The sequence below is a fragment of the Salvelinus fontinalis genome, chromosome 35 (assembly GCF_029448725.1).
Source record: "Salvelinus fontinalis isolate EN_2023a chromosome 35, ASM2944872v1, whole genome shotgun sequence".
Classification (NCBI taxonomy): Eukaryota; Metazoa; Chordata; class Actinopteri; order Salmoniformes; family Salmonidae; genus Salvelinus; species Salvelinus fontinalis.
In genome coordinates, this window is record NC_074699.1 from 15996765 (window position 1) to 16022217 (window position 25453).

The 25453-nt window shown below is 43.3% G+C and overlaps 1 protein-coding gene across 4 annotated transcripts in view; it reads left to right on the forward strand.

Annotated features, from left to right (window-relative positions):
• The first annotated feature begins 708 nt into the window (after positions 1-708).
• Positions 709-25453, forward strand: part of LOC129834381 (malonate--CoA ligase ACSF3, mitochondrial-like) — a 49860-nt gene continuing 25115 nt past the window's right edge. For 2 of the 4 annotated variants that reach the window (XM_055899305.1, XM_055899308.1), the window contains exons 1-5: positions 709-792; positions 1426-2224; positions 3993-4148; positions 21983-22137; positions 24141-24286. In XM_055899305.1, the coding sequence (XP_055755280.1) occupies positions 1520-2224; positions 3993-4148; positions 21983-22137; positions 24141-24286 (1162 nt within the window). In that variant the 5' untranslated portion in view covers positions 709-792; positions 1426-1519. Of the gene's footprint in view, positions 821-1425; positions 2225-3992; positions 4149-21982; positions 22138-24140; positions 24287-25453 lie in introns of all 4 variants that reach the window. The other 2 variants (XM_055899306.1, XM_055899307.1) reach the window with 2 other exon arrangements.

A 25453-nucleotide genomic window follows, 5' to 3' on the forward strand; every position in this document is an offset into this window, starting at 1 on the left:
CTTATCTGAGGCCCGCGACTGCCAGCTGGTGGCTGAATGTGCCCGGCTCTGTGAGATGATGCCAAGCTAGTTGGCACACTGGAGAAGTGGCATAGAGTGATCTAATGCCAAAACAACTCTGTGTGGTGCATATCCCACTTTCTCTCCTCTTCCATCTCCCTCATGGCCCATGTCTCAGTTTGAATTGACACGTGTTCACAACAGAAGTCTTAGTGAGATTCTCAACAACAGATGCCACCAGGTTGAGGCAAGAGGAGGTGGAAAGAGATTCAAGTTTTCAAACTCCAAACATTGAGATTTGACATTGTTTACAGTAATGAATGGGTTACTGATAGTCATAGAGGTTATATTAAGAGGTCAGTCAAGTCTTCTACCACTTGATTCCTCACCACTCTTGATCCAGGAAAACAAATACCCCCCCAAATAAAATAGAATTACCAAATTGCAAAGACATAACTCAATTAAATGTACAACAATCTAGCAAGAGGTTATTGGCTCTTTTGTGTTAAAGTGGAGTAGCATCTCCTCCTACCCCACACATTTTCCTGGAAAGTGTAGCCTAACATCATAATAAAGCACAGATACATCTTTGTTTTAAAGTAGTCAAGCATTGCATTACGAAAATGACTTTTTTGTACTATTGTTTATTTATCCTGCAAATTTAACAAAACCTGGATTTTCAGTTTCAGATTGCTTTGTTCCGTGTTTCACAACCAGAACCCTAAACTCTAGCTTCAGTTTCCATTCGGAGTTTTATTGTGACGCACCGTCACAAGAATGACCGGTGTTTGGGTAAGGTGAATATTTACATTAGCAGTAGGTTTGTATTACCAGTTTAGCAAACATTGCGCTCTTTGAGAAAACGGATATCGTTTAAACATACTAACATCGCATGTTAGAATGTAAAACACAGTCGGGTTTTCTCGCTAGAAATCACAGAGTCTTCACCAGCATGATCTAGCTAGCTAAGTTAGCTAGCTGCTATTTATGAGCATATTCATTGAGTGGTGTTACGTTAGCTAGCCAGTTAGTTGCACCATTACCCTCATGTCCAAAGATCAAGTCAGGTGACAGACTGTTTGCTGAAGTTGCAGAGCTACTTCACTGTATCTGTAAAAGCTAAACTGTATACCAAAGTGAACGAAGCAAAAACCAACAGTGTGCTCACACCACAAACTGATGATTATTCTGTGCCACTGCCTGTCCCTGAAGGATTTGTCCTTTCAAAATAAACAACTTGGCATAGCAAGATATTTGCCAGCAGTCTAGCCTGCACAGTATTCATAGAGGTGTCACTGTGGATAAAGGCTAACTGCAAGCCTGTCAGAAATACAGTCATATCACTATAGCAGGGATAGCGTCTATTCTTATGAAAACAATTTCACTTAGCCTATGTTAATTATGAATCTCTCTCAAAATGAACAGGTATTCCAATGCGACCATTGTGTGGCTTGACATCATGAGGATGGACTTTTTATGAGGATAACATTGGTGGCTTTGAGCAGCATAGTCTCCCATCATGTTGCCAGGGGCAGTACGTCACTCAGTCCCTCTGTGGCGCTCTGCTTTGGCCTCTGGCTGCTTGCAGTGTGAGGCAGGGCCAGGGAGATGGCTGCTGGGACAGGTACTGAGGAGAGTCTACACCTCCACGAGAGCAAGGCAGGCTGCAGCAGGGGACAGTGCCCCTGTGTTTTCCAGAGCCCAAGTGTACAAGGACAAGCTGGCCATAGTGGACGACAGTGGGAGCCACAGCTACAGGGACTTGTATGGCAGTAGTAGGGGCCTGGCTGCGCGTATCAAGGCAGCTCTGGACTGTCCCTCTGGGGACCTGCAGGGGAAGCGCATCTCCTTCCTGTGCGCCAACGATGCCTCATACACGGTAGCCCAGTGGGCATCCTGGATGTGTGGCGGCACGGCCGTGCCTCTCTACAGGAAGCACCCTCCGTCTGAGCTGGAGTACATCATCTCTGACTCCCAGAGCTCCCTGCTGGTGGCTGGGCAGCCGTACGCAGACACCATGGAGCCCCTGGCCCACAGACTGGGACTGCCCTACCTGCAGTTGCCCCCCACCTCCAGCCTCAGCTCCCTGCTGGAAGCCCCAGAGAACCAGCCTGAGCCTGGCATCACAGACTGGGCCCAGCGTCCAGCCATGATCATCTACACCAGCGGCACCACAGGCAGGCCCAAAGGGGTTCTCCACACTCACAGCAACATTCAGGCCATGGTAAATTGATTATTCAGTTGTTTAATGCATTAATTGTGAGCATAAGATGAATGTGAAGGTTGGACTGAATTTTGAAAGTTAAACTTCAGCTTTTTTTTCATTACTGATACTAACCAGGTTTCCATCCAACCTTTTTAGGGCACCTGAGTGGCGCAGCAGTCTAAGGCACTGCATCTCAGTGCTTGAGGCGTCACTACAGGCACCCTGGTTCGAATCCAGGCTGTATTACAACCGGCCGTGATTGGGAGTCCCATAGGGCGGCGCACATTTGGCCCAGCGTCGTCTGGGTTTGGCCGGTGTAGGCCGTCATTGTAAATAAGAATTTGTTCTTAACTGACTTGCCTAGTTAAATAAAGGTTAAATAAAATAAAAAATAACAATTTAGAGTAAAGTACGTATCGGATAAAAGAATGTCATGACAGTCCTGATGGAAACATAACATTTTTCGGTAAACTTTCCAAACATCGACAAAACAAAATACGCTAGAAAAGGTGTCGGTAAAATGAATAATGCAACAAATGTAGGTGGAAATGCTGTTCTGATTAAATATTGAAATAATAATCATCATATCAAAGTAAACTTGGAGTCACGTGATGACATGTTGTGTGGGCATCCCACTACAACTCGTTGGGAAACCATGCAGTTTATTAGGCTACAGATGAAATAAGTTATGATGAACTTCACAGGGGGGGGGGGGGGGGGGGTGAGTGCAAGGTGATGAGCTTGATGCTGCTTTCAATGCTAAATATCGCGGGTCTTATTCTTCTGACATGATCATCGATGCTTGGCTGCCGTTTGACAAATCAAAATAAATTTTGCTCTTTTTTCCATAATAATCTCATCGTGTAGGCTATAACGCAAAATGTTTTGAGACAACTGTCAGTAGAGTTGAAAATGCGATGGAAACCCATTTAACTTAATTTTTATTTGGTACATGGAAATTTAACCGCAAAAAATGTGTTTATATGTACTACATCATCACGCACAGCCTTTTATCTGCAACAAGTCAATTAGATGGAAACACAACTCATATTGTTTTTTTATACAAGTATTTTTTAATATATTCGCATGAAAACCTGTCGTCAATTGGATGGAAACGTAGTTAATGTTAGTATTTTTTAATGTTTTATTTCCTGGTGTCAGTACTGTGAACTTCAGAGAAGTATTTTTCTCTTGAAGTATTAATAGGGGTTCTGTTGAGACAGTTTTCTGTAGCCCTTTGGTAGTACGTAAGGGTGGGTTGGCGGGGGTTACACATACAACGGACACAGTGTCGTTTTGCTTTTGTTCCACATGAGCTTTCTGAATAATCGGCCAAATTATTTCATTACATGGGGCACTTCAGGCTGTGGAGGATTTATTTTGGTACATTTTCAACCAAAATTGACCTGCATGTCCAATAGAGTGGAAAATTAGATCACCCTCAATTAAGGAGCTTCATTTTGAAATGACAAGCCCAGGGAGGGAGCTCGGTGAGGGAGAGAAGGTTCCTGGAAGGTTGAGCGCTTAGGGACACTATCCATTCCCTCTGCTCCTTCCAGCTATCTGGCCCTGCTCACTAAAGACAGGGGTTTACTCTCTTTTTGCACGGTGGTTACATTAATACGTACCGGTATGTTTGATAAGGAGTGAAAGAAACCTTCAGGCAGGACCATCATGAAAGCTTTTGAGTGAGTTACCCATCATTATATAGAAAGGAAATGTCCAAAGAACTGTAAGGAAAACATTGTATGACCAAATAGCTCAGTGGATCTCTCATGTCTCCCAGGTTCAGGGTCTGGTGTCAGAGTGGGGCTGGTCCAGAGATGATGTCATCCTTCACATCTTGCCCCTGCACCACATCCACGGCATCGTCAACAAGCTGCTCTGCCCTCTCTGGGTGGGTGCCACCACCGTCATGCTGCCTACCTTCCAACCTCAGAAGGTACATTGCAACTATAGTACACTACTACTGCTACTACTACTTCTAACATGCTGTTTCAGTTGACTCCCACCTCATGTCCTGTCTGTGTGCTGTCAGGTATTCTACTGCAGTCTGCCATGTGTGTGTTAGCAGTAAGTAGTGCTCTGTAAGGGACTTGCGGGGATCCACTCCACAGACCTGAACAATGGAGACACACCGGGGTGGGAGGCGGGTGGAGAGTAGACGGGGGCTGCTGTTCAACCTTATCGGCTAGTTGTCAGCAATTTGCGCTAATTGTAGCAGGGTTGCTGTGCTGAAAGCACCGGGCCGGAGGCGTCAATAACAGAGCCTGGAGCTGAGCTGACATGGACAGTTCCATGATGCCCCCTCTGCCTTATCCCGCTGGGCCGCTGGGGGTCAGGGGTAGAGGCAGCCAAGCAGGCAGGCAGGCAGTGCTCCCCCCCAGACTGTCACACTAAGCGTTTGGGGCTGGGTGATGGATTGCCCTGTGTGGCTTTGTATCTGACCACGCCAACTCACAGCACAGGCTTTAGAGCCAGATCAATCGATGAGGTGACATTGAAGGATGATAGTGCTTGTTTGGAGGGGTGGTGGTGGAGTAGGTAAGGGGGGTGGTGTCAGAGGGGTTTTAAGGTCTAGGAGAACTTAATGGGAGTCAAGGGTATGATTGACAGGTAAGGGCTGTAGAGGACAACCAATAAAGAGGAGGTTTACTGTAGTATCAGAGCATTTCACTTTCTTTGTACCTAACCTGACCTTGTGTACAAAATAGACAGCAGATGCTTTGCTCTCACCCCTAAGGACGCCTTGTAGATTTTTCTTTCATTTTCTTGAAGTCATAATGAGAAACAAATCGATATACTGTAATATATTAATGTAGCTCCAGGCTTTATCTGAGTGACTGTCTGAAAGACCGGTTAGACATTTTACTGAGAGTAAACTATATTTACAAACCTTGTAGACACCCCTTCAAATGAGTGGATTTGGCTATTTCACCCGCACCCGTTGCTGATAGGTGTATAAAATCGGGCACACAGCCATGCAATCTCCATAGACAAACATTGGCAGTGGAATTGCCTTACTGAAGAGCTCAGTGTTTTTCAACCTGGCATCATCATAGGATGCCACCTTTCCAACAAGTCAGTTGGTCAAATTTCTGCCCTGCTAGAACTGTCCCGGTCAACTGTAAGTGCTGTTATTGTGAAGTGGAAACATCTAAGAGCAACAACGGCTCAGCCACGAAGTGGTAGGCCACACAAGCTCACAGAACAGGACCGCTGAAACATGTACTGTAGCGTGTAAAAATTGTCTGTCCTTTGTTGCAACACTCACTACAGAGTTCCAAACTGCCTCTGTAAGCAACATCAGCACAAGAAATGTTAGTATGGACTTTCATGAAATGGGTTTCCATGGTCGAGCAGCTGTACGTACACAAGCCTAAGATCACCATGCGCAATGCGAAGCGTCGGCTGGAAAGGTGTAAAGCTCGCCACCATTGGACTCTTGAGCAGTGGAAACGCGTTCTCTGGAGTGATGAATCACGCTTCACAATCTGGCAGTCCGACAGACGAATCTGGGTTTGGCGGATACCAGAAGAACACTACCTGCCCAATGCAGAGTGCCAAATGTAAAGTTTGATGACATTCTAGACGGTTCTGTGCTTCCAACTTTGTGGCAACAGTTTGGGGAAGGCCCTTTCCTGTTTCAGCATGACAATGCCCCCGAGGTCCATACAGAAATGGTTTGTCGAGATCGGTGTGGAAGAACTTGACTGGCCTGCACAGAGCCCTGATCTTAACCCCATCGAACACCTTTGGGATGAATTGGAATGCTGATTGCGAGCCAAGCCTAATCGCCCATCATCAGTGCCCGACCTCGCTAATGGTCTTGTAACTGAATGGAAGCAAGTTCCCACAGCAATGTTCCAACATCTAGTTGGAAGCCTTCCCAAAAAAGTGGAGGCTGTTATAGCAGCAAAGGGGGGACCAACTCCATATTAATGCCCATGATTTTGGAATGAGATGTTCGACGAGCAGGTGTCCACAGACTTTTGGTCATGTAGTGTATGATAATTGTGAAAATTACATGCATTATTGCCTCTAATGGACATACCTGTGGTTGGAACTAGATGAAGGATAACCAGTACAGACAAGGAGACAGAGAAGGGAGGCTAGACATGGACATTGAGTGCTGACTGACTGAGGTAGTGTGTGTTTGTGTGTGCAGGGCTTTTTCTGGATCATAGTGGGGCATAGCTGGTGGGTGTGGTCGCTATTCGGAAATTTTAGAGGCCCTCTTGTAGGCCGCAGAGACAAAATGTATCTGTTTTAAAGCTAATTTCCTGATATTCTACACGTTTTGCCATGAGGCTGAGAATTAAATCACATTTCCAGCAATTCTACACATCTTACCTTTGGGCTGAGAGAACATTTGCGGTTTTAAAGCTAATTTCCTGCAATTCTACACATTTTGCCATGGCTTATGCTATCTGAGTGACTCAAACATTATAACAAAATCAATGGGGGCCCCATGCCATGACAAAAACACTCCTGAATGCATAATTGCATAACATTTTTGATTCTCCCTGACTGTCTAACTTTTATTTTGGCGATTGTTAGTTCTCAAAGATTATCTTATTTAAAAATATATATAGGTCTATCTTTTCTACATTCTTTATATCTGGTTTTAGTTGTTTAAGTTAACTCTGAAAACATTTTTCCATTCCGAATATATATATATATTTTTTATTAGAGCTGGTGGGAGGAGCTATTGAGTGATGAATCACGCTTCACAATCTGGCAGTCCGACAGACGAATCTGGGTTTGGCGGATACCAGGAGAACACTACCTGCCCAATGCAGAGTGCCAAATGTAAAGTTTGATGACATTCTAGACGGTTCTGTGCTTCCAACTTTGTGGCAACAGTTTGGGGAAGGCCCTTTCCTGTTTCAGCATGACAATGCCCCCGAGGTCCATACAGAAATGGTTTGTCGAGATCGGTGTGGAAGAACTTGACTGGCCTGCACAGAGCCCTGATCTTAACCCCATCGAACACCTTTGGGATGAATTGGAATGCTGATTGCGAGCCAAGCCTAATCGCCCATCATCAGTGCCCGACCTCGCTAATGGTCTTGTAACTGAATGGAAGCAAGTTCCCACAGCAATGTTCCAACATCTAGTTGGAAGCCTTCCCAAAAAAGTGGAGGCTGTTATAGCAGCAAAGGGGGGACCAACTCCATATTAATGCCCATGATTTTGGAATGAGATGTTCGACGAGCAGGTGTCCACAGACTTTTGGTCATGTAGTGTATGATAATTGTGAAAATTACATGCATTATTGCCTCTAATGGACATACCTGTGGTTGGAACTAGATGAAGGATAACCAGTACAGACAAGGAGACAGAGAAGGGAGGCTAGACATGGACATTGAGTGCTGACTGACTGAGGTAGTGTGTGTTTGTGTGTGCAGGGCTTTTTCTGGATCATAGTGGGGCATAGCTGGTGGGTGTGGTCGCTATTCGGAAATTTTAGAGGCCCTCTTGTAGGCCGCAGTGACAAAATGTATCTGTTTTAAAGCTAATTTCCTGATATTCTACACGTTTTGCCATGAGGCTGAGAATTAAATCACATTTCCAGCAATTCTACACATCTTACCTTTGGGCTGAGAGAACATTTGCGGTTTTAAAGCTAATTTCCTGCAATTCTACACATTTTGCCATGGCTTATGCTATCTGAGTGACTCAAACATTATAACAAAATCAATGGGGGCCCCATGCCATGACAAAAACACTCCTGAATGCATAATTGCATAACATTTTTGAATCTCCCTGACTGTCTAACTTTTATTTTGGCGATTGTTAGTTCTCAAAGATTATCTTATTTAAAAATATATATAGGTCTATCTTTTCTACATTCTTTATATCTGGTTTTAGTTGTTTAAGTTAACTCTGAAAACATTTTTCCATTCCGAATATATATATATATTTTTTATTAGAGCTGGTGGGAGGAGCTATTGAAGGACGCGCTCATTGAAATGGAATGGTGTCAAACATGTGAAAACCACATTTATTCCATTCCAGCCATTACAATGATATATATACAGTTGATGTCGGAAGTTTACATACACTTAGGTTGGAGTCATTAAAACTTGTTTTTCATCCACTCCACAAATTTCTTGTTAGCAAACTATAGTTTTAGCAAGTCGGTTAGGACATCAACTTTGTGCATGACACAAGTAATTTTTCCAACAATTGTTTACAGACAGATTATTTCACGTATAATTCACTGTATCACAATTCCAGTGGGTCAGAAGTTTACATCCAAAATGATGTCATGGCTTTAGAAGCTTCTGATAGGCTAATTGACATAATTTGAGTCAATTGGAGGTGTACCTGTGGATGTATTTCAAGGACTTCCCTCAAACTCAGTGCCTCTTTGCTTGACATCATGAGAAAATCAAAGAAATCAGCCAAGACCTCAGAAAAAAAATTGTAGACCTCCACAAGTCTGGTTCATCCTTGGTAGCATTTTCCAAATGCCTGAAGGTACCACGTTCATCTGTACAAACAATAGTACGCAAGTATAAACACCATGAGACCCCGCAGCCGTCATACCGCTCAGGAAGGAGATGCATTCTGTCTCCTAGAGATCAACGTACTTTGGTGTGAAAAGTGCACATCAATCCCAGAACAACAGCAAAGGACCTTGTGAAGATGCTGGAGGAAACAGGTACAAAAGTATCGATATCCACAGTAAAACGAGTCCTATATCGACATAACCTGAAAGGCCGCTCAGCAAGGAAGAAGCCACTGCTCCAAAACCGCCATAAAAAGCCAGACTACTGTTTGCAACTGCAGATGGGGACAAGATTGTACTTTTTGGAGAAATGTCCTCTGGTCTGATGAAACAAAAATAATGACTATTGTTATGTTTGGAGGAAAAAGGGGAGGCTAGCAAACCGTGGAACACCATCCCAACCATGAAGCACGGGGGTGGGCAGCATCATGTTGTGGGGCTGCTTTGCTGCAGGAGGGACTGGTACACTTCGCAAAATAGATGGCATCATGAGGACGGAAAATGATGTGGATATATTGAAGCAACATCTCAAGACATCAGTCAGGAAGTTAAAGCTTGGTCTCAAATGGGTCTTCCAAATGGACAATGACTCCAAGCATACTTCCAAAGTTGTGGCAAAATGGCTTATGGACAACAAAGTCAAGGTATTGGAGTGGCCATCACAAAGCCCTGACCTCATCATATAGGAAATTTGTGGGCAGAACTGAAAAAGCGTGTGCGAGCAAGGAGGCCTACAAATCTGACTCAGTTACACCAGCTTTGTCAGGAGGAATGGGCCACAATTCACCCTACTTATTGTGGGAAGCTTGTGGAAAGCTACCCGAAACATTTGACCCAAGTTAAACAATTTAAAGGCAATGCTACCATATACTAATTGAGTGTCTGTAAACTTCTGACCCACTGGGAATGTGATGAAAGAAATAAAATCTGAAATAAATCATTCTCTCTACTATTATTCTGACATTTCACACTCTTAAAATAAAGTGGTGATCCTAACTGACCTAAGACAGGGAATTTTTACTAGGATTAAATGTCAGGAATTGTGAAAAACTGAGTTTAAACGTATTTGGCTAAGGTGTATGTAAACTTCCGACTTCAGCTGTATACTGAACAAAAATATAAATGCAACAATTTCAGCGATTTTACTGAGTTACAGTTCATAGATGGAAATCAGTAATTGAAATAAATTAGCTAGGCCCTAATCTATGGATTTCACATGACTGGGCAGGAGTGCAGCCATTGGTGGGCCTGGGAGTGCATTGGCCTACCCACTTGGGAGCCAGGCCCAGGCAATCAGAATTAGTTTTTCCCCACAAAAGGGCTTTATTCAGACAGAAATACTCCTCAGTTTCATCAGCTGTCCAGGTGGCTGGTCTCAGACTATGCTACAGTTGAAGAAGCCAGATATTGAGGTCCTGGGCTGTTGTGGTTACACATGGTCTGCGGTTGTGATGCCAGTTGGACGTACTGGCACATTCCCTAAAATGACGTTGGAAGCAGCATATGGTAGAGAAATTAACATTTAATTCTCTGGCGATAGCTCTGGTGGACAGTCCTGCAGTCATCATGCCAATTGCACTCTCCCTCAAAATTTGAGGCATTTGTGGCATTGTGTTGTGTGACAATTCTGCACATTTTATAGTGGCCTTTTATTGTCCCTGGCACAAGGTGCACCTGTGTGATGATTATGCTGTTTAATCAGCTTCTTGATATGTCACACCTGTCAGATGTGTATATGAACACACACACTACTGGTCAAAAGTTTTAGAACACTTACTCATTCAAGGGTTTTTCTTTATTTTTTACAATTTCTACATTGTAGAATAATAGTGAAGACATCAAAACTATGAAATAACACACATGGAGTCATGTAGTAACCAAAAAGTGTTTAACAAATCAAATAGCCACCCTTTGCCTTGATGACAGCTTTGCTCACTCTTGGCATTCTCTCAACCAGCTTCATGAGGTAGTCACCTGGAATGCATTTCAATTAACAGGTGTGCCTTGTTAAAAGTTAATTTCTGGAATTTCTTTCCCTCTTAATGCGTTTTAGTCAATCAGTTGTGTTGTGGGGGGGGGGGGGGGGGGGGGTATACAGATGATATCCCTATTTGGTAAAAGACCAAGTTCATATCATGGCAAGAACAGCTCAAATAAGCAAAGAGAAACGACAGTCCATCATTACTTTAAGACATGAAGGTCAGTCAATACGGAACATTTCAAGGTACTTTGAACGTTTCTTCAAGTGCAGTCGCAAAAACCTTCAAGCGCTATGATGAAACTGGCTCTCATGAGGACCTCCACATGAATAGAAGACCCAGAGTTACCTCTGCTGCTGAGGATAAGTTCATTAGTGTTACCAGCCTCAGAAATTGCCCATATAAATGCTTCGCAGAGTTCAAGTAACAGACACATCTCAACAGCAACTGTTCAGAGGAGACTTTGAATCAAACCTTCATGGTCGAATTGCTGCAAAGAACCCACTACTACTACTACTACTAAGAACCCACTACAAAGAACCCACGACACAACTAATAATAAGAGATTTGCTTGGGCCAAGAAACACGAGCAATGGACATTAGACCGGTGGAAATGTTTTTTTTGGTCTGGAGTCAAAATTGAGATTTTTGGTTTCAACCGCTGTGTCTTTGTGAGACGCGGTGTGGGTGAACGGATGGTTTCCGCATGTGTATTTCCCACCGTAAAGCATGGAGGAGGAGGTGTTATGGTGTGGGGGTGATTTGCTGGTGACACTGTCTGTGATTTATTTAGAATTCAAGGCACACTTAACCAGCATGGCTACCACAGCATTCTGCAGCGATATACCATCCCATCTGGTTTGGGCTTAGTGGGACTATCATTTGTTTTTCAACAGGACAATGACCCAACACACTTACAGGGTGTGTAAGGGCTATTTTACCAAGAAGGAGAGTGATGGAGTGCTGCATCAGATGACTTGGCCTCCACAATCCCCTGACCTCAACCAAATTGAGATGGTTTGGGATGAGCAGAGTGAAGGAAAAGCAGCCAGCATATGTGGGAACTCCTTCAAGACTGTTGGAAGCTGGTTGAGAGAATGCCAAGAGTGTGCAAAGCTGTCATCAAGGCAAAGGGTGGCTATTTGAATAATCTCAAATATAAAATCTATTTTGATTTGTTTAACACTTTTTTGGTTACTACATGATTCCATATGTGTTATTTCATAGTGTTGATGTCTTCACTAATATTCTACAATGTAGAAAATAGTAAAAAATAAAGAAAAACCCTTGAATGAGTAGGTGTTCTAAAACTTTGGACCAGTAGTGTGAGTGTTACCCTTCAAAAGTTTGGCGTCACTTAGAAATGTTCTTGTTTTCCATGAAACATACATGAAATGAGTTGCAAAATGAATAGGAAATATAGTCAAGATGTTGACAAGGTTATAAATAATTATTTTTATTGAAACAATAACAAAACTTCGTCAAAGAATCCTCCATTTGCAGCAATTACAGCTTTGCAGACCTTTGGCATTATAGTTGTTAATTTGTTGAGGTATTCTGAAGAGATTTCACCCCATGCTTCCTGAAGCACCTCACACAAGTTGGATTGGCTTGATGGCCACTTCATACGGTCAAGCTGCTCCCACAACAGCTCAATAGGTTTGAGATCCAGTGACAGTGCTGGCCACTCCATTATAGACAGAATACCAGCTGACTGCTTCTTCCCTAAATAGTTTTTGCATAGTTTGGAGCTGTGCTTTGGGTCATTGTCCTGTTGTAGGAGGAAATTGGCTCCAATTAAGGGCCGTCCACAGGGTATGGCGTGGCGTTGCAAAATGGAGTGATAGCCTTCCTTCTTCAAGATCCCTTTTACCCTGTACAAATCTCCCACTTTACCACCACCAAAGCACCCCCAGACCATCACATTGCCTCCACCATGCTTGACAGATGGCGCCAAGCACTCCTCCAGCATTTTTTTTTTTTCTGCGTCTCACGAGTTTTCTTCTTTGTGATCCAAACACCTCAAACTTAGATTCGTCTGTCCATATCACTTTTTTCCAATCTTCCTCTGTCCAGTGTCTGTGTTCTTTTGCCCATCTTAATTTTTTATTTTTATTGGCCAGTCTGAGATATGGCTTTTTCTTTGCAACTCTGCCTAGAAGGCCATCATCCCGGAGTCGCCTCTTCACTGTTGACATTGAGACTGGTGTTTTGTGGGTACTATTTAATGAAGCTGCCAGTTGAGGACTTGTGAGGCTTCTGTTTCTCAAAGTAGACACTCTAATGAGCCTGTAATCGAACCCACAAATGCTGATGCTCCAGATACTCAACAAGTCTAAAGAAGGCCAGTTGTATTGCTTCTTTAATCAGCACAACAGTTTTCAGCTGGGCTAACATATTGCAAAAGGGTTTTCTAATGATCAATTAGCCTTTTAAAATGGTAAAGTTGGATGAGCTAACACAACGTGCCATTGAAACACAGGAATGATGGTTGCTGATAATGGGCCTCTGTACGCCTATGTAGATATTCCATTAAAAATCTGCCGTTTCCAGCTACAATAGTTATTTACAACATTAACAATGTCTACACTGTATTTCTGATGAATTTGATGTTATTTTAATGGACAGAAAATGTGCTTTTCTTTCAAAAACAAGGACATTATTAAGTTACCCCAAACTTTTGAATTGTAGTGTGGTAGTATATATATATATATACTGTACCAGTCAAAAGTTTGGACACACCTACTCATTCAAGGGTTTTATTTGTACAATTTAATACATTGTAGATTAATAGTGAAGACATCAAAACAACACATTTTTATATCTGTTATTTTACCAGGTAAGTTGACTGAGAACACGTTCTCATTTACAGCAACGACCTGGGGAATAGTTACAGGATGAATGAGCCAATTGTAAACTGGGGATTATTGGGTGACTGTGATGGTTTGAGTGCCAGATTGGGAATTTAGCCAGGACACTGGGGTTAACACCCCTTACGATAAGTGCCATGGGATCTTTAATGACCTCAGAGAGTCAGGACACCCGTTTAACATCCCATCCAAAAGACTGCACCTTACACAGGGCAGCGTCCCCAATCACTGCTCTGGGGCATTGGGATACTTTTTAGACCAGAGGAAAGAGTGCCTCCTACTGGCCCTTCAACACCACTTCCAGCAGCATCTGACCAGGACCAACCCTGCTTAGCTTCAGAAGCAAGCCAGCATTGGTATGCAGGGTGGTATGCTGCTGGCTAATATGTAATACATATGGAATCATGTAGTTAAACAAATCAAAATGGGCAGAGAAGCACGGGGCAGTTATCTGTCCAAGAAAATGTACTTCCTAAATAGTTATATGATTAGGGTATAGTTTACTACATTGCGTAGATGTAAATATTGATCACATATATTTCTCCGTCTGAAAATCTTCCCTCTCCTAAAAGGTATCTGCTCTCTTCAAACTACATCTATCATATTGGTTGATATAGTCCCTGTAATACCGATAGTCTAATATAAGGACCATGTGAGAATCTCTGGTAATTGAACCTATTTCTTAAGTTATTTTTGCACATTTGATATTGCCTATAGGGCGCATAATTGCTTGAATCATGGATGGCAAAAGAGCTGCGTCACATACACCTAAAATAACATTGCGGTACTGCTCTTGGGTTTAAGATCCGGTTCTTGCGGTAGCAGGTGAGAGTCGGACAGAAAGCCAGTGGGTGTGGGCGGAGTGAGGTATGAAAAGCTGTGGATGCTGACGGGAGCAGGATGGCGAAATTGTTTCTGCGCAGACTTCTACTGTGCACCATAACAGTGAAGCCTGCAAGTTAGAGCTGTTTATTAATGTGTCAGTGTGAAAAATAGAGAATTAGCTAAGGAAACTGACAGATCAATAACATTACATGCCGTAATGAATAATAATAATAAAAACTCACATTGCATTGAAAAAACATCAGAATATGGGTCTTCACTTGTTTGGTTTTATTGTTTGATTCAGGTCTAGTGTGATTGAGGCAAAAATAACGTTTGCCAACTTTTGGCAAGCGCTCAATGGTACAGAAACTTACAAAAGCCAAGTTCATTTACTTCTGTTGAAATGGGACAAAATAATGGCTATCAAACATTTCCATACAAAATAGCTGTTATAGATAGCGATATGAGGTGGCTATTATTACTACCTGACAGATAGCTGGCTAGAGTAGCTAATTAATTCAATTCCGTCAAGAGGGGATGAAACATTAGCTAACATTACTGTACATGTCAGTTACAATACTAGGTCAGCACTGCGAATAAACACTAGTTTAGTTCTTTCCTGTTAAGTTAAACAACAGTTACCTTGCCAGCTACATCAGTAAACTAAAGAGTTGCCAGTTCTTGCTTTTACAACTTGGTGAAAGAGCGCAACACATACACACTGAACTATGCTCAACTCTCCTGTGCTGGTCCAGCCAGCCTACCAGAAGCTTTTCCTTCTGACAGCCTGCGCTGTGGTGTCCACGTGGTCCTAAATCCAGCCAACCGCTCTGAGGCGTCCACATGGTCCTAAAGCACATCTAAAACTGGGGGGGACAAAAATGCAATTTCAGAATGTGGGGATGACATGACCCCCCCCCGTCCCCAGTGAAAGTTGCGCCCCTGGTTTTAATATATTATCATTAGCAATGGATGTTAAATAAACAGACTTAATTAACTTACTGTGTGAGGTGAAGAAAAAATTACTTAGTAGCTCAACTTAATAGTGGTTGACCTGGTGAGTTAAGACAATCAGACATCCCCAAATGGGCACTTTCCTACATTTCCCCGCAGCAGGCCAGGTACTTCTATCACGTTGGGGATGATGAAACAACGGAAGTCCACTCATTTTCAATTAAGGAAGCGAAGTGGGCATGGGGACCGTTGGGCGATGCGAGCATGGGCAGAGGATGTGAACAGGGCCGGAACCACAGTTGGGGAAAGTTTAACTTTATACTAATACTCAGAGAAATCACGTTGCTATTGATCAATCGAAGCTCACTATGGTTTCCAGCCACTACTGGATTGTCTGTTGATACCTAGCACTACCTAGCCTGCTTGCTAACACCAACATGAGGGCGAAGCAAGCGTGGCTATCCAAATGTACGTGTTAAAAGGATCTCGCCCATGTCTTCGCCACACACTTCTCCCTTCTTGTCTCAACATTTTAAATAATACTCAAGACACATTATCTTCACACATATTTTAGTTGCTTTTCACTGACAGCCGCAACTCATTAATCAACTAGGCCTATTGCCATGTGCGCTGCCCAAATTGCGGGCTTCCCAAATAGGCAGAGGCCTATAAAAGCTTATGTTTTGAAACAATCGACAGCAAAAAAAAATTAAGAAGCTAATGATCCTCGACGCTTCTGTGTCTAAGTCATGCTTTCTGGTGAGGTATTTTGAATGATTTTATTTATTTCTCTATAGACAGGAGTAAATAGGCCTATATAGCCTAATTTTGACAAATGTATTTGCCATTTCTTTCCCGTTCAACTGGTTTTCATATCAACTTTATTTTCTTGTCCATGCAGATGCAAAAAGCACAATCCTAGTCATATTAACAACCCATCCTAGTTGTTGCATCTTTAGATTCCCCCTCTAAGTTTCTAACAGAGATTTTCATTCCTATCACATATGGAACAGCTCTCATCAGGTGAACTGTTTAGAATGGTGTTTTCCCACGAATTGCATTTTGGCAACTATTTTATTTGCTTCTTCATTACAGAAATTGCATGTTCTGTTTAGATGAATTACCATAATCTAAATGTGATTTATTTCATTCTGAGCACCGTGGGTGGACACCCTAATTGGTTACACAACCAATTCATATAGGTGCGGTAAATTTCTCAAATGGCCAGTAAATTAAAATCTTCCCGGTCACGTTGTCCGGCGCAACATGTTCCTAACGGAAACCCTGGTGTGTCTGTGTGAGTGAGTGGATGGAGGGATGGTTGGAGGTCCCTGTGCATGACTGTCTTTGACCCCAGAGGAAGGAGTGCTCTGCTCGGTCGATCAAGCAGAGGAGTGGGTGTGTGGCTCCAGCAGGCCCCCAGTGTCTGGTCTGGAGCGTGAAATCTCGAGCTCTGCTGGTCGTTACCAAAAGCCCTGGTCTGCCTTAAAAAGCCTATGTAAATTATGATCGCCCCGACGGTGAATTATTTTTCGCAAATTCGCAACAAATCAAGATATTTTTATATTCTGACTACTACATTTGTCATCACATAGGATCACGTGCTGACAGTGTTGCCGACTTTGTCGGTATATTTAGCGAGTATTCAGACCCCTCTAGCGACACAGTTTCAAAAAATGGACTAGCGACACATCTAGCGACTATTTGTGGTGTTATTGGGGGTTTTTGGAGACTCTGACGTGAAAGCACGTATCGCTCTTACTCTTCTCAACGAGCAGCGGGTGCTGCCGTGGGCCCCACCCCTGTCCCAAAGCACTCACAGGAGGCCCACTCACAGGCGGCCCTGGTCCTTGCACAGCAGTCCCTCCCAGTTGCAGTCAGAGCAGGAGATGTTCACCCCTCCGCGTCCAGACTGCGAATGAATCGCACATGCGGGAAGCCGCCGCTGGCTGATCCCGCCCTGGTTTACGGGATGGCGGGATGTAAATGTCAAATTTCTTTGTATAAAATAAATCACTGCACAAAAATAAATCACTGCATTTGACTCACACAGTCACTTACTCACCTTGTCCACTGTGTGTGTGCCTCTATGTGACATAAGCTAAACATCTAGCTGCCTAGCTCATCAAGTCTCAGTCTAAACTGTACACTCAAAAATACAGAAAGGAGTGGGAATCAAACCCTGAATTCAAAGGCTGGTTGAAGCCGTTTATTGGAGATGATACACGGGCATACTGCCTGTATTGTAAGCTATTGTATTTCTAGGCCAAACTTAGTGATCTAAAAAAACACATGACAACTCAAAAACATACTCAAAAGGCAAAGCCTTATAACAGTTCCACCCAAAACAAGCTGCCATTTATGGTTAAAAAAATTGACTCTGCAAAAAAGGCTGAGGCCACCATGGCATTAGCTATCGCTGAACACTGTTCCATGCTGGCATGTGATCACATTGGAGAAGCATGTAGAGCTGCTTTCTCAGACTCCACTGCTGCTACCCACTTCAAAGTGCACAGAAATGATTAATGGTGTTCTAGCACCATACTTTCTGAAAAAGTTGGTCGCAGATGTGGGTGACCAGCGTTTCCGCCTCCTCCTCGATGAGTCCACGGATGTAAGTGTTTCTAAGTACCAGGGGGTTGTGATAAGGTACTTTAGTGACACCAAGCAGACAATTGTATCAACATTTCTGGGGCTTGTTGAGTTGGAGGGAGGAGAGGCCAAATCTATAGCCCGTGCTGTTGTGGCTTTCCTCGAGAAGTGTTGTCTTAAAAAAGAGAAACCCCTGGGGATAGGGACTGACAATGCCTCTGTTATGACGGGATTAACAATGGGGTCCATAAAGTGCTGAAGGAGGAGTATGGCCTCAAATATCTGGTTCTTATTCGCTGTGTGTGCCACTCTCTGCAGCTTGCTGTAAGTCATGCTTCCAATGACACCATCCCCCGTATGGTGGAGTACTTGGTACGAGAGACTTACAACTGGTTTTCAGTGTCTCCAAAGCGAAGGGAGGCCTACAAGGCCATATATGAGACCATCAACTGTGGGGAGAAACCTTTACAGATATCCAAGGTGTGTGCCACACGTTGGCTCTCCATTGAACCCGCGGTTTCACGCATTTTGGACCAGTGGGAGGAGCTTAGGCTGCATTTCGCAGTCACCAAGTCCAGTGAACACTGCTACATGGCTGAGGTTTTATACTCCATGTACAGTGATCCTCAAAACATATTGTATCTGACTTTTTTGAAGTCAGTGCTGGGTGAGGTACAGTTGGCCCTCAAGGCTTTTGAAGGAGAGCAAGTAGATCCTCTTAAGCTACTTGACAGCTTGGTTAGCCTGATCAAGTCTGTGAGCAGCAGGGTGCTGAATCCACTGGCAAATGTTGATGTACTCAAATGGCCAATAGATGGATACATCAGTCCCAAACCGTACCTTGGTTACCTTTTTGAGTCAAAGGCAGCTGAGCTCCACCTTGCGCCTGAGGAAGAAAACAATGTCCAAAAGCAGTGTGTAGCCTTCACCATCTCCCTCACTAATGAGTTGAGGGTGAGACTGCCGGACAATATCAAAGCATTGCAGTACATGTCAGTTTTCAATGTGGAGGAAACTCTAAAGCACAATAAGAGCCCTGGAGAAATAGAAAAAATGCCAAGCTCCTTGGCTACTCCCCTGCAGAGATAGACAAGATTGTCCAGCAATGGCGTGCCATCCATCTTAGTAAATGGAATGAGACAAAAAACAGACTGGGCTTCTGGAGTGAGATTTGGATGTTCAGGGATGCAGCTGATATCAACCCGTTTCAAGAACTTGCCATGGCTGCTGTGTCTGTGTTGTTCTTGCCACACTCGAATGCTGAAGTGGAGAGAGTATTCAGACAGATTAGTGTGGTAAAAAGAAAACTTAGAAATCAGATGTCCTTGCAGACCCTTAACTCAATCCTGTACATGCGATATAAGTGGACCATAAAGTTAAAAACCAAACCAAATTAAGAAAACTAAACAAAAAAACTAAAAACATTTTTTTTTAATTAAATATTTTTTTAAATAAAAAACGAAGTAACTCCGCCAGAGTGTCTCTTTTGGGTCACTTTTGCCGGTCCCAGGCCCGGATAAACGAGGAGGGTTGGAATTGTGACATAAAAAAACCCAAGAATCGACAGAAGAAAGTTCATTTGTAGTTCTAAACATATTTAGGGTGTTTTTTACTCACTTTTTGTCTCTCCCACGACGTTATTCCTCTCTCCTACAGCGTCCATCACAATTACATGCACATGGCCAATTATGCAAATTAGGTGATAGCGTCATTTAGCGACTTTTAGGACAGCCAATAGCTACTTTCCTTACTGAGGAGTTGGCAACACTGCGGGCTGACACAGACCAATTATGGTTCGACAGGCTATGAGGAGGCTCGTGGCAGGTAGCCTAGTGGTTAGAGCGTTGGACTAGTAACCAAAATCAAATCCCTGAGCTGACAAGGTAAAAATCTGTCGTTCTACCCCTGAACAAGGCATTTTTTTTTTTTTTTTTTACCTTTATTTAACTAGGCAAGTCAGTTAAGAACAAATTCTTATTTTCAATGACGGCCTAGGAACAGTGGGTTAACTGCCTGTTCAGGGGCAGAACGACAGATTTGTACCTTGTCAGCTCGGGGATTTGAACTTGCAACCTTCCGGTTACTAGTCCAACGCTCTAACCACTAGGCTACCCTGCCGCCCCAGTTAACCCACTGTTCCTAGGCCATCATTGAAAATAACAATTTGTTCTTAACTGACTTGCCTAGTTAAATAAAGGTAAAATATTTATATTTTTTAAATGCCATAGACATTAAGGTTGACTCTCTCAGGCAGGATTAAAACGACTACATCGACCATGATCCTTTGCTAGTTATGGTCACTTTAACCATGATTCTTAGCGATTTGTTGTAGGGTGCCATTCAGCCTCATTCAGCAATATGGCGTGCTTCAAATACTTCTGGCTTCGTGCGCCATCGGGTGTTTTCCATAGGAATACATGGATGACGTCAGTGCTAGCACTATCTACTGGTTTTAATGTCAGTGGGCTCCAGCCACGAGTACAGTAGGAGAGAGAACATACCAGGACTGGAGTCATGGAGGCCAGGAGAGCAGAGGACCTGAGGTTAATGGCTGAGAGTTCATGATCCATCCTCACACAACTGAACTGACTGCAGCATTGTGTGGTGGTGGTGGAGAAAAGGTACTGGCTACAGGGCTAGTAGAAAGTAGCTGGGTGCTGCTGGGTTAAAGGCTGTTTGGGATGCAGGCTGCAGCCGAGGGTCTCCAACATGCACTCCCCCAGGTGGAGGGCAGCTCTTTGACGGACATAAATTGGCTTTTCCCCCCTCCTGAGTGGCTGCTGGGGGAAGCGCTCCACTGCGCTTGATAGACACGGCCCAGAATGCCCAGAACAGACACAGGAAATAATATTCCCCTCTGAACCCCGCTATCTAGTCTGTCCGTGTGTGCGCGTGGTTGTGGATGTGTGTGGCTGAGCAGATAGATAAAGTTTTGTGAGTTTGTGTGAATAGATGGGTCTCTGTGGGATAGTCCACACTTCTGCCTGTTTATTTAATACATAATTTTTAAACCTTAATCTATTTTTTTAAACCTTAATCTATTTTGATATTGCAATATTTAGAGCTTGATGAAGGGAAGAGGAGCGACGAAGCAGGTAAGTTGAGAAGGGGGAGAAAGTTAAAGGGAGTAGGAAGTAAAAGAGGGTGAGTTAAGAGGACAGGAGGAGGGGAAGTTGAGAAATTGGTGGCAGATGAGGAGGGAATCTGTGTGGGGGGGTGATGGAGTGAGGGACAGACAGAGGAAGACTGATAAGAGTAGGGGCAGTGAAGCAGGAAATTATGAAATGGAGAAAGTGAGGGTGTGTGAGAGAGGGAGGGAGAATGAGGAAGAATGAGGGAGGAGGTTCTAGGAGGGAGAGACGTGCATGTGCCTCCCAAGGGGGACAGAGCCAAGGAGAATCTGTCGTTCACCTTCAATTAATTCACACTATCCTCCCTCTGTGCTGGGGGTGCAGCCAGGCGTGCCGGGGGTGTGTATGAGGGACTCGTAATATCTGTGTGTATGTGTTTGTATGTGTGCATACTGTGTAAGTAGCTTTGTCCTTGCGTGAGTGTATGCGAGGCGCTTAGGTATAAATGTGTAGCTATGTATCAGTTATTCTCTGTTTATGTGCGTCCGTCTCTGTGTACGACTGAGAAAGAGGAGGAGGAGGGCAAATGCTCTTGGAACACATTTGTAAAAAAACAAAAACAAATGCAGGCAAAAGGTATTTTTAAAAGGCGACGTGACCCAGCGTTATGACTGACCTCAATAACATTCCTGTTGAATACCTCTCTAACAAGCTGTAAGACTGACCTTTGCCGATCCTGTCAACGTTTTTGTAATAAACTAGCCTGTTGATAGTTTTCATCTTTAGCCAGGCCCTCGCCTCACTCTTCATTCACTGTAAATAATGTACACACAATACTATGGCACCCTATCCATCTGCTTTACATATTGTGATCTGGATGTGATGGTTTTGTTTGTATTCATATGGGGTGGCTAATCCATCTACGTACAATGTAAGAGACTGTTTCTGACTTCCTCCCTCCCCCTCAGGTATGGGAGGTCCTGCTCAGCTCCAAGGCTCCTATGGTGAATGTGTTCATGGCTGTTCCAACCATCTACTCCAAGCTGATCCAGCACTATGAGCAGCACTTCACCCAGCCACGCGTCCAGGACTTTGTCAGGGCTGTCTGCAAGGAGAGAATCAGGTAACAAAGTGTTATAGTTTACTTATACTAGTATCAATACCACATAAAATAAGTAGATCTCCATCATTAGCAGTATCATAATATTCATATAAGGGGACGAATATCTTTAACAAGCTCAATGCTTACCTATTGTGATGAAATTGCATTCTTACAAGACATCTTCAGAGCGAATGGGTTCTCATGAATCTGGACAGTGGTTTCTCATTCCATCAGAGAGTGAAGAGATAGTTTGAAGGGGAAGGGATATGTGTCAGAGATCAAAGGGATGGGTTTTAAAGAGCGACGGGGCTTTGTAGTGAGATGTGACAGACGCTTTCTCCAAATGTACCAGGGCTTATGCTCAAGAGAGAGGGAAGAAAGCAGTAGGACGCGGCAGATGGAATAGAGTTATAAACTCCATATAAAGCCTCCATATAAAGCCACTTATGTTACCCCAACCTAAAGTTGCAAAGCTACCGGTAATTTACCAAAGTGACCTGAATCTTCTGTGATTTTGGTAATTAACAGAACATTTAAGGTAACTTTGATAATGTATAATTTAATAACTTAAAAAAAAAAATGTTCATATAAAGTATACATGTTTTTATGCTTCTAGTGGATAGACCATTTGGTTCAAGAGAAAATGGCCTAATTAATGAAAAAAGCATCTAATCAACAATGGCATTGTTTTTAATGAACTCTGCAACTCTTGAAACTATTTACTTTTTTCACAATTGCCACCAGTTTGGCGCCAAAAGATTTACAACAAAGACATATTGACATAGTAAAATAAATAAAAGTGTGTGTAATTGTTTTGTTGTTGATATTTCATGGTGAAACCCACTCTGATTTGGGCTCGTTTTTCGATAAGAAATGCAGCGGAACTGTCTGAAACAAGCCAACCAAGGGTTGGGTGTGGTTTAATGTAGGGGACAAGTGTTTGTACATTCACTCTGCCAAAACAGTACAACAGTTGCAGTCACTCACCTTTCTAGATAACTTGAAACAGTCAAACTAGGTCTTGAAGTCGCCTAGGTTAGCTTGTACTAGCCAACTTTTTTCTCCAATTAGCTTCAGCCGGCTGGTGTGCGACCGTGGCAAAGTAGGTTTGACATTGGATAGCCTATCTCTGGGGCTAGTTAGGGACCTTCAAATAAATTACACAATGTGAATAGGACAAAATGATCATGTTGCACATTAAATGCTTTCAATATTGAATATGAATTTCTCCAATTTATAGTTGGGTTGAGGTTTTGTCATTTTCAAATATTGTCCAATGTACATTGTGTAATTTACTGATGGTCCTTAACTAGCCCCATAGGGATATTGAACGTCAAACCAAATTGGCCATGGGCGTTATGATTGGGTCACGTGCAGCTGCTCTCCGAATTAATGATTACTTGTGTGCTGTGGGCATTTGGGCAAGATTAAAATAAACCCAACGCAAGGAAAACTGTTACTGTATCCATCATTCCGTGACATAACATTTTATCCTATCATCTCACAAATCTCTGTTTTGGACAAGACTGACTTTATGACCAAAATTATCCTGTTTACACTTTGTAGTCAATTTTGGTACTGGAATATATGTGTCTGACTCATCAATGCCACATGGGCTGTTTTCAAAGCGAGAAGTTGCTTTTTAATTTTAAAAAAATAGGCTGCCAGTTGGGGAATCCTGATTTGAGCTAAAGTTTTTCAAATTGTTGTTGAAAATCATCTTATTTGATATATTTGACATGTGATAAGGCCACACAGAGGGCCAGAGATCATTAGACACCTGTAATAATCCGAAGTACTCCAAAAGGCCACTAGATGTCATCTTGTAAAATTCACCCAAAAACTTGAAAGTCACCAAAATTCTGGTAGTTGACTGGTAAAGTTTACAGTAATATACCCTCCCTTTGCAACCCAACGCCAGACTGAAGCTACTCCAGTCAATGCTAAGGGCATTGAAAAGAGATGGCTTCATCAGAGCCTGGGCCTTTACTGAGTGTGACCCAGACTGGCCCCTCTGTCCCCAGGCTGATGGTGTCTGGCTCGTCCGCCCTGCCACAGCCCACCCTGCTACGCTGGGAGGAGATCACAGGACACACCCTGTTGGAGCGCTACGGCATGACAGAGATAGGCATGGCCTTGTCCAACCCCCTGAAGGGTCCTCGCATCCCAGGTACACACACCATTGACCACCACCATTTTCCTTTGTACAGTGATGTCATAACCTCACACACATCCAAAAACCAAATGACAGTGAGACTGTCTTTAATTCATATTACAACATGCAGACAGTCACTGGGCTCTGTTGGAGTGCTATCTTTTTGCCCTGTCTGACAGTTGTCTCAGTTGTCTGAGGAACATGGTGTTGATCAGACTATTTCTGTCTGGTTTACCTATGTTCTCATTCCAGGTATCAAAGCTCTATGCTGCTGTTGTTGTTTCTGGTTCGATCCTCCGGTGACTGGAGGGCTGTGTTCCTTTCTTTAGTCTTTTTCCGTTCCCCTTCTCGTCTTTTGAGTGGAGGATCTTCAAAGCAGCGGTATGACAAGGCAGGCTAATTTGACTGTCAGTAGCCCAGCTAATGCGGTGTCTGTTGTTGTGAGCGCCTGTTTGAAATAAAGAGGCAGGCTCTATTTAATCCTGGGAGGTGGTTATTAAGACCAGCTCTGAGACGTTGCGGTCGCATCGACGTCTTTCCAGCAGCAGTCTACGAGACGCTTGTGGAAGAGCGTATGTGATGCCGTCGCCTTTTTAAAGTAGGTTAAACAAATCAATAACGACCACAGAGCTCTCAGAAAAGAATACTCTTCCTCCACGGCACTCCTCCCCTTCAAAACAACTGTCAACTGTTAACCAATCAAATAGTGTTTTATTATGAGTTCATTTATGACAATCTATTGAAGACATGTATTGTTATTTTATGAGTGAGTATACACACAGTTGTGTAATAATACAAGAATAATGGTCATATTTGTATCATGTTGGTGGTTGTAATTTGATTCCTGTTTGTCTTCACACTGAGGAGTAGGCTATACCCTAAAGCTATCTCTCTCTTAATCTATTCATCTCCATCTCATTTGTATTTTTTCTTTCATCCTGTTTTTTCCCCCCTCTTTTGTTTCCCCCCCTCTAACACCAGCCCTGGCAGGAGACACATGTCCCCTTTCAGCAGAATGACTTTGAGCATCTCAACCCCCACCCTTTCACTTCACACCTTTTCCCCCCTCCCCCTTCTATCCTCTCCCCTCTCCATCCCACTTTCTCCCTTCCCTGTGCTTTGTGTTTGGGGGAGGTTGTGGGGAGGTTGTTGGGGGGTTTGAGCAGCAGTGCTCCAGCAGGG